Genomic DNA, 10066 nt, shown 5'->3' with positions numbered 1-10066 from the left:
AACATGTCTTCGGTCTGTATTCAAAACTAGTTCTCTTCTTTCCTTGTGGATATGTCTAACAATAAGGTTTTCTATCACTACTATATTTCTGGAATGATGAACATGCAACAACAACAGTGCCTTCAATACATAGGAAATGATAGTTTTAAACACAAGCTCGAAAGCAACTTTACATGATTTAACGATTGGGAATGAACCAGTGCAACAGGACAATAACAAGCATTAGTCGGATCAAGGATCAATGTGATAATTGATTTCAACTCTTGCCAAACGTGTTGCTTAAAAACCAACTTGTTATGCCAATCAGAAGTCATACTCAACATAAAATAAAGATGGAGACGGACCCCCTAAAACCTAATTTAAGGTGTAACATTATTGCAAAGTACCTCACAAAAGACAATTATCCCATGATACATTTACAGACAACCGATAATAAAGCACGCATAGATATATATATATATATATATATATATATATATTCAGATTTAATCCAGTCAAAATCTAGGTGATGAAGAGAAACATTACATCAATCATCATATGACACATGGAAACTGGTAGTGCAGCCAGATGCCTCAGGGTCCTCAGCCCCGCAACAATCATAAAATTTCGCAGCATATGGTGGATCTTCAGGTCCCAATTCATAGTACCTTCAACCAACCAAGAATACAAAAGCGCTAGCTAGCATAAGTTCATCCTACAAACATGACTTCAGCATTTTTCAACCAAAATGCTATCATATATTTGGATTCAGTTCTTGTTTAAACAAAATGAAACTTGCAACCATCTTTCAACGAATTTTAACCATAAAACCATCATATGTCGAAACACAACACTTCTGATTTCCCACCCCTCATCACTATGACTACAAACAATCTCTTTTCATCATTGATGAGACTCAAATAACTAATTACAGCACTAGAGCAGTTGCACAAACTACTGCAGAAAGCCAAAATCACAGTTGATCTAACCTTTACCTGAATGACATTCTAATAAAGCAATCTACTGAACATGAAATCCACTTACGCTTTACCTCCAATGAAAATAAAGAAGCAAAAGCAAAACAATGTTTTTCCTCTTTATTCATCAAAAACTAACCAAAACAACTCTGTTTGTGCTCATTGTAGATGCTGCATTCAAAATTTTATTTTGGATACAAATATGTGATGTTAATAGCAGCAGTAAAGTGCAGAGGTGACAATGAAGCAACAATGGACTCTCACAATGACAGATTGTCAGGAGCATTCCAATTAGTGAGGGTGTTGATTGGCAACTGCGGGGGTAAAGGTGATGTTTAAGATTAAGGAACATACTTCCAAATGCTAGAGAAGGAGATGGCATCACTAATTTAAAGAAGAAAAATAATTTACCCTCCGAAAACAGCTTTCGTATATAAATGCACTGCTTTTCCAATTTCACCTTGACATGGAAAAATGAAAAACTTTAAAGTTCCCTACCAAACACATTTTTCACTTCAAGAAAGAAAATGCAATTAAAGTGCTTATGGGTTATCAAATGCTACCCAAAATATAGCCTTGTGAATAGAGTCCTGAATTTGATGATCCATAAAGTCGTATCAACATAAATTATGAGGCTCTAAAGTAACTCCCGTTTGATACAAATGAGTTTCAATCACTCAAAAGCATTTCTAGATACTTATAAATCTTAGTTGAAAAGATTTCACTGAATATTTAAACTTTAGCTTCCACATCTCCAGACACTGCTGCGATGCAAGGTTCTCATTAACCAGATGAGGCTAAAAAGTAAATCACTTATTCTAGGATTAAGGTGGCCCATGGCCCCATGCTCACATCACTCGGCACCTAATGATAGAAACAACAAGATGCTTTTTCTGCATTCAGCCACTGAAACCAACTAAAAGGGTCTCCTAGGCTATCATAAAAAAAAATGAGAGTGAGAAAGAATTATGGACGATGGTGTTTCTTATAATTTCAGCTAAAATAAAAGAAATAATTGAATCGGGAAAGATATTTTTCAAACAAATATCCGAATTGGGCAAAAGGGTATGAGAAACCACCAGTAAAAGGTCCAAACCCACTCCGATGAATACATATACTAGAGAGAAAGGGAGAAATAAGAAAGGTACCTTTTTTGGTCATCATGACGACGGCAGACAAAAATAGATGGATGGAAACGGCAAGCAGAAGAAGTGTTGGAAGAGGAAGTGAATGTCTGCTTGCACCTCTTGCATACTTTCTCCCTCTCCTTCTCTTTCCCTCTCTCGTCCTTCTCCATTCTCTCGTCTCTCAACCCCGATCAGACTACTGGCAGACTTAAGCCTGTGGCTCTATGGGCTTCATGTCGCAGAAAAGACCCATATCTAGGCCTTCTTCTTCTTTTTATATTTATAACATGTGATAGCCTAGCTAAGAGACTACCAAGCATCGAGGGTAGGAATTCCCACTATACAAGAGAGAGAAGAAAAGAAAAAAGTATATAATTACTTTTCCTAAGTATTAATTATTTAATCACTAAGTATCATCAATTCACTGATATAAGAATGCCTATAAGGTAGAATAAGTTACCTCAGAATCCATCTATCTATAAAGAAATAAATTCCATCGAACTAGGAAGAATGAGATGCTGGTGGTTAAATATAAAAAGCTCATATAAAATTATTTTTTTATTATTATTAACATAAATATTTGGGATAAGTTTCACACATCTCTACTAATTCTATAATTCTTAAAATGAACAATTAATAAACCTCTAGTAATTCTAAAATTTATAAAACTCAAACTAAACTTATAGTTCAGATCAATTAAGCTACAGAGAATTTATTCATCATTGTTACTTCCACCAAGCCATTATTTCTTTAGAAAACGATTTAAATTATGTCTCATATGAAATAATGAGATGCCAAAAAATTCTACTGTAATTTTAAAAAATATTATTTTAATATATTTTTAAATAAAAAAATATTTTAAAAAACATTTAGCAGCTATGAAGAGAACACTTGATAAATCATCATCAAATCAATAAGGCTATTTCATAAGAAAAAAATAACAAAAATAGAATGATATACATTACGAGATTGGTTGGAGGTGATCAACCTCCCAACCCCGCCGCAGCTTAAAACAAAAACCATCCAAGCCACCACAAAACCCTCCTTGCTTGGGGCCAAGAAAATCATCATACAGCACAAATCTGACACCGGACTTCAAATGTGAAAAACCTTCTGCCGCTTTCGGTTAATGCCAATTTTTAGAGTGTGTTTGGCAGTGTGGTTGCGGGTGCTTTTCAAATAACTTTTCGTGCCAAAATGCATGCCAACGATGTTTTTTTATTTTTTAAAAATCATTTTTGACATCAGCACATCAAAACGATCCAAAACGTACAAACCATATTAAATTTTAGCAAAAAAAAAAAACAAAAAATTTTCAAATTTTTTGGGAACGCGGCCGCAGCCGCGTTCCCAAACGGTCCCTTAGACCAAATCCACAGAAAGCATGCATCCACAGAACCACAGATACAAAGAAAAATATTTGTGTGCAACTCCCTGAATCAAGTATTCATACATTATTGATCGATTAACAAACTCTTGAAATGTATATACACCCAAAACAAAACATGATACAATTATTCTCTTCCAAGTCTCAAAGTCTCCTTCGATAGAATAAATTAATTCTTCGCAGTTTTCCAACATCTAATAAAAATAAAAGGCGCAGAGTTCAGTATCTGCTCATGGAAGCAATCCGGAAGCAGGTGATGTACAACCACACGGTGTAATTGGATGCCTCACAAGGAGAGAATCAGACCTGCAGAAAGCTTGCATACTTTGCACCTAGAAAGAGCCTTTGAATACAGAGGAGAGCATTTTTGGTAACTTCAGCATTTTCATGGTTCATCAGTTTCATCACCCTTTCCTTGGTCTTAAGATCCGTCACTATGACCCTCCCAGCAGGATGATGCTGGATAAACTGCGAGAGATCAAAGCAAGCAACAGCCAGAGCTCTTGGATCATTGGATGTGTCCAAAATTGTGATGAGGACCCTCAGAATCTGTATCAGAAGGCATATAAGCACAGCAGTGGTTCCATATTTTAAGAGAAATAATCAAAAAACAATAATTAATATACTGGTTTTATTTGTTCCGTAGTTGTCATGATTTTGATGCACATTTTTCCTGCCTTCAAATCACATGGAACAAAACCTATCATACAATCTATATAGTCCCATGTTTGGAACTTGCAATAGAGAGGTGACTTGTCTGTTACTGAGCAAAACTAAGAAATGGATTTAGAATACAATCACATTCAAGCAAGAAGAGTCTGTATCAACTATACATTTATCTGAGGAACTTAACACTGATGCTACTAGTGGCTCAATCCCAATAGTAATAGAGACTCAAATTAGTTTGGTCGCTAGGGGGGTATTTAAAATTTTAGAGTTAGCCTTCAAGGAGTTCAACTTTTGAACCCCAAAATAAATATACAGAATCAATGCAAGGACCATCTGGGGATCCTTACGATATAACAGTTATGGTGGGTTTGTCCTTTTCCTTGCTGATTTTCAATAACTAAAAGAAACCCAAGAATCCAGGTGCAAAATGCAGATAAGAAATTCAAGTGCAAAATCCAAATATATAAAAACAATAATAAGAAAAAAAAGAAGAAGGAAGAAGACAAGGTGATTTCCTCAAGCTAAAGCATTGATCATGGTATATTATTATTTTCTTAAAAAAAAAAACAAACAGAAAAAACAGTAAGCTTAATGATCAAAGAGCAGGCTTCATCAAGACTCGGTGAATTATAATAATTTTACAACTTGTAAGCTGTACCCTTCCAAGTTTGAATCAAAGAGAACAACACATGCAAGCCTCGGTGAGGGAGGGATGCTCTCACTACACTTGCTTTCAATTGGCAGCAATCTTCATACATGTTAATTCAATAGACTAATGGAGAGGATATCAAAAACTTTCTTTGTACTTTATTCTTGCTACTACCAATCTTGGCTATTTCCAATTTATTTTAGAGAATAGAGTGGACATGCTGCACGGGAATAATAGCTACACTCTGAATTGCAAGGCTATGGACTCGTGCATTGTAATCATGAATCCATTTTACAAATTTTCTTTTCTTTAATATGGTAATGCAACAGGGATTTTTTTTATATCCGAGAGTAAAATAGAAATGTGGGTTTCAAATCTTAAAATACAAGTTTTTAACACAGGCCGATCCCCTAAACCCATCTTAGATCGCCAGGCTCTTGTCAGTAGACACCTCTTTCAAATTACACAGAAATGACATCAACCCCCAAAGCCAATGGACAAGAACCACACAAGATTCAAGAAATCTGTGCATTTAAAGAAAGGCCACAAGAAAATTATGATTGTTTCCATCTATCATACTTCTTGTGAAGCTCGTCAAAGTGCTTAATTAAGGTATGAGAAGATGAAAACAAGTACCTGGAAATCATTCTCTTCAAAATTAGTTATATTTTCACGCCAGAAAGCAGGATCTTTGTGCATAGGAGACCAATCAAGATGGCCGAGGAGAACTTCTTGCTTGTACTTGTCAAAAGAACTCAATTTCTTAATGTTATCCTTTAACCCCTCTTCTAGTTGGTTCAGAGCCTCCAGTAGGTCCTGGGACAAATTCAAAGCCATCCAAGACAAAACTAGTTAAAAAAAGAAGTAAAAGATTATAGGCATAATTCAAATCACAATCATTTTGATAAACTCTACAAGTAACAGAATCTCTTGTGATAAACTTCATGACACATACATCTAAACTACGGGATAGAATCTAGATATTTTTTTAAATAAAATGCAACTCGAGCAATAGAATGAAGTATACTGGTTCAGTTCAAAATTCCCAACGCACATGCATAGAAATAGAGAAAAGGGAGGAAGTGATAGCGCAAGGGCAAACAAAAGGGATCAATTTAATCCTAAGGTAAATAACACCAGTTAGCAATGATTTAAGTAAATAAATCACCACATTTCTACCAAATATCAACATGCTTGAATAAAAATTTCAAGGAATAATCATCAAATTCACATCTACTAAAAGATTTCTTGAAGTTGAGACAGTTGAGGAATAATAAAGTCTCAGAAATAAAGGACTACTATAAAAAAATCCAATTCACCAGGAAAAAATAATTCAAAGACTTGATTAAAAAGTAAAAAATCTGAAAAAGAAATAACACACGAGTTATTTTCCTCTTAACTGCTATGGTTACAAGAGTAGCACTTTAAACAGTACCCAGGAACATGACAACACTTTGGTATAGCTACTGTAAACCTTCTAAAAAGCTTTCTACTGCAGCAGAAAGACACTGTACTACATGAAACATAGTACCGAAGTTAAGGAGTAGTACGACTCAAGTTATTCCACAGAAATAGAGAGTGCTGAAAGAACATTTTAAAATCATTCAAACACATCCATCCCCATATATAACTGCAAACAGTTGTCAGATTGTGTAGCCAATCCAAACTGATGGTTAACAATAGACTAAGTTACAATCACTAGAATTTGAGCATTTAACTTGTGATCACAAATTAACAATTAAAGAACAGCAATAATAAAGATAAGAATAACCGAAATGCCTAACTGAAAAGAATGAGAAAGGATATAAAAAAATAAAATTACTGAAAGCCCCTTGTTACCAAAAAAATGAACAGAATGAAGAATTTTAGTACGTTTGTATTGCACATTTTTGTATGGAAGATAGGGAGTAGACCAGCATCCAGGAAGGCAATGAAGGAAAAATACTCCATCATTTCCTTAAATTCTGTATTCCATATATCCTCAAAACAAAATTAATAATCAAATGGACGGAGTTAAACTTTCTGCTTCTCTTACCTCATCACTCCATGCTTGTGCTTTCAAATTTTGAACAATTTGTGGCAATCCAAGGTCTACCATCTGAGCACCAAATGCACCTTTGGAAAGCAAGTTTTTAAAGGTCAAGACAACCACTCTGACAACCTAGCAGAAACCAACAGAAACAACTTGATAAAATCAGATAAATCTTAGCATATGTTCTCTGTATAGGGAAGTAAACATAGTAAACTGCCAAAAAATGGCAGGGACAAAATCTGTCAAGCAATAGAGCATGTGCAGATTGCTTCTTGTGACTGATCAACCCACAACAGAAAATTCTTAATGTCCAGAAAATGCAAAATGAAGAAAGTTGATAAATACACAAGTGCAACAAATCATATTTACTGGAAAATATGTAAAGAATCAACCTCACCTTCTCTTTTGTGGAACTCTTCACAACGTCAACTAGTCGTGGCAAGGTTCTTGAAGTAGCCAAGTACTCAATTGCAGGTTCATAGTAAGACAGTAGCCAGACACAGAGACTTGTTTCATAAAGAAGCTGTGACAAAGAGAAAAGGCTATCAATAAAATGAACGGCAACTTGTTAATGAGTTCTAGAATTTAAAGCTTGCATGAAAAAAACCACAAGCTGTATCCAATGCTCATCCAGCCTGTCAGATAACAGAATTTAATCATGTCAAAGCCAGTGTAGAGAGAGTGCAAAGTGTGATAAAGGTTACCTGAATGGATTGCTGAGTAGATGCTGGACAAATTGATGGAATCAGCAACTTCACGCCATCTAACCGTACAAACAAAGATCTGACCACAGGCTCCTTAAGCAATGTTGCTAGACAACTAATTGCAGTTGGAATGGAACGACTAGGATGTGAAGGCTTCTTCAGCTAAATGACATTACAGTTCAAGAGTGAAGGGTGACAATGAGTATCATTTAAACTAAAACCTACTAAATTATTTCTAAAACCAGTACGCCAACCTGGGCACAAAGCCATTCAACCAATCCCTTCAGCACATCATCAATGCAAGTAATTTTGCTCTTTGAATTTGAGGCCTCTCCATTTGAAAGAAGGCCATCTTGAGTTTTTGGCCTAGCACTAAACCAAACACAAAAAATACCGAGTTACCATGTTGTGTTATGAAGAAATCAACGTGACTAATTTCTTGAAACTTCATTTTATAACAATAGAGGATCATCTTGCCAATACCTTACAATCAAAGCAAGTATCTTGCAGCTCTTTTCTTGTATGAACCAGTTACCTTTCCAAAGCAATCTGAAAGTGGACCAAATTGCAGTTCGTTTTAGTTTTCATTGTTTTGACATGATAAAATAAGTAACTACATTGAAAGTCAAACAAAAAGGCTTAGGATCTATATGTTGATGAACAACTAGAATAAATCAAATATTACTTTTAAGCCTAGTTTCATGAGCAAACAGGCACAACCATCAAAATTTTCAATTCACAATTGTCATCATAATTATGAATTTGCCATGAAGGCTTAGCATCTATACTAACATCATAATAGTCACTCTCAAAAAACAAAACTAGAAGTTGCGGAGTTAACTGTTTCGTAAGTTAAGTTGGAAGCAAATGAAACTAAACTCTAGTGAAATACAAAAACAATTGGCCAAATTGCAAGTAATGAAGATTTTGCGCAATGCTTAGAGGCTTTTAGGAGGGTGTGTCAAGCTGACACATCAGAAATGGATAGCTCCTTTAATTTCAAAGGTGTTCCTTTTTCTTTTTCATTTTAGAGGATGACTTGCCTTCCAATCTGCTTATTTACATTCTTCTCTATCTCTCTCTAATACATTTCTTCCTTTATCCATTAACAAAGAAAAAAACGGAGCCCAAGACTTTGTGATTCCACAACAACCCTAAACAGGGTGCAACAAATGGAAGTTGTTTAGCAGAAAGCTAAGGAAAAAAAGAAGAAAGGGAAACTTGACCTGAACAATAACAATGAAAGAAACTGTATAAACAAAGTACTCAACTTAGGAAAGGTTCATAAGGATCATCATTTGCAAGAGACTTATCATGGAACAATCTGGCTCTTTTCGGGTTTGCTGCCAGAAGAAATGAAAAATAAGCTGAAGTGCTAAAAGAAACATATAATGACAGGCAGGACAGAAATATAAGCAAACATGAATTAATACCTGCAAGCATTTCATCAATCAAAGCCAGAACATATTCGACTGTTTCTTCCTTAAAAATGTCACGTAAAATGGTAACAAAAACCCGAACATAAGCTGGGCCATCCTGCCATGGTTTGAATATAAAGGATAGAGTTAAAAAAACATTCAAGTCCAAACAAATACACACAGAACAGAACAGAACAGAGTGATTTGGTTTGAATACATCATCTAACAATTGTGCCCTGTAACTTTCCGGTCTATTATCATAACGCCTCAACAGTTGAAGATCCGTCCCAGAGATTAGCTTTGTCATCATGTAAGTCTCCCATGGGATATCCCTCTTAAGAACCTATTTAAAAAAAATAATTATAATAATAATAATAAGCATGTAAGAAATGCCTAAAAAAGAAATGAGATCACCACCAACCTGCTCCGTAGTCAGTTCGGCCTGCTCCATTTCTACTGAAACAAATCAATAATAAATTAAATCTAATTCAAATTTAGTAGAGGAAAACAAGTGATAAAATTAGATCAACAAAACCCTAACCAAACCAAAATATCATTTCTACTCGAAAATAATGAAATTCGAAATGCTTAGTAGAGATCTACCACTCTCTCTTTTCTTTTTTGAATCCAACACTGAAAGGCAAATAATTTTAAAATCTAAGGGGAAAAGAATGAGGAAATGCAATTTTAATTATGATCAAAAGAATTTTACTCTTCTAGAAAGAAAATCGTGAGCACCATTACCTTTACAATTGAATTGTGATAAGAGAGATCGCGTACCTCAAATTTTCGTAAATAAATGTGCTCTTCAATTGATGATTCTTGGTTTTGTGATTCGAAAGACAGGATTGCCTACATGTGTGTTTATGCTGCTCCTTTGCTTCCTTTGAATCTGGACCATACACGTGGGTTGTCAACTTGCTCAAACCATCTATTTGGCAACTGTACGGGTGACTTGGATATATCTGTACTCAAAACAGTTAAAAACAATGCAGTGGATAAGTAATTTTATGGGCTGGAGCGGGCCTCGTGAGAGGTTCTTAGGTAATTCATGACCGCAGCTCTCACTTTCATGGAAATTTCGAGCTAGTTCGGCACCGAGTAAAAACACTGTTTTTTTAAAA

The 10066-nt window shown here is 35.1% G+C and overlaps 2 protein-coding genes across 4 annotated transcripts; both read right to left on the bottom strand.

Moving 5' to 3' along the window:
- Nucleotides 1–275: 275 nt before the first annotated feature.
- LOC133669461 (uncharacterized) lies at nucleotides 276–2347 on the bottom strand. The gene is made up of 2 exons (XM_062089605.1): nucleotides 2105–2347; nucleotides 276–647 (listed from the first exon to the last, which is right to left on the bottom strand). The coding sequence occupies exons 1-2, from the start codon at nucleotides 2251–2253 to the stop codon at nucleotides 527–529; spliced, it is 270 nt and encodes an 89-aa protein (XP_061945589.1). The 5' UTR covers nucleotides 2254–2347; the 3' UTR covers nucleotides 276–526.
- Nucleotides 2348–3488: 1141 nt separating this feature from the next.
- LOC133669799 (V-type proton ATPase subunit H-like) lies at nucleotides 3489–9776 on the bottom strand. 3 transcript variants are annotated; one of them, XM_062090088.1, is made up of 12 exons: nucleotides 9687–9776; nucleotides 9364–9395; nucleotides 9160–9285; nucleotides 8958–9060; nucleotides 8797–8867; nucleotides 8008–8075; nucleotides 7779–7896; nucleotides 7525–7686; nucleotides 7218–7343; nucleotides 6824–6949; nucleotides 5425–5604; nucleotides 3489–4019 (listed from the first exon to the last, which is right to left on the bottom strand). In XM_062090088.1, exons 2-12 carry the CDS (start codon nucleotides 9391–9393, stop codon nucleotides 3771–3773), a joined length of 1359 nt encoding a protein of 452 aa, XP_061946072.1. In that variant the 5' UTR covers nucleotides 9394–9395; nucleotides 9687–9776; the 3' UTR covers nucleotides 3489–3770. The 3 variants fall into 3 exon arrangements, with proteins under 3 accessions (XP_061946072.1, XP_061946073.1, XP_061946074.1); XM_062090089.1 differs by having other exon boundaries at nucleotides 9364–9398; nucleotides 9687–9753; XM_062090090.1 differs by having other exon boundaries at nucleotides 9723–9747.
- Nucleotides 9777–10066: the final 290 nt, after the last annotated feature.

Source organism: Populus nigra, chromosome 12 (assembly GCF_951802175.1).
Source record: "Populus nigra chromosome 12, ddPopNigr1.1, whole genome shotgun sequence".
Taxonomy (NCBI): Eukaryota; Viridiplantae; Streptophyta; class Magnoliopsida; order Malpighiales; family Salicaceae; genus Populus; species Populus nigra.
Note: the sequence above shows the minus strand (reverse complement) of the source record. Positions and strands in the feature narration are given on the sequence as shown.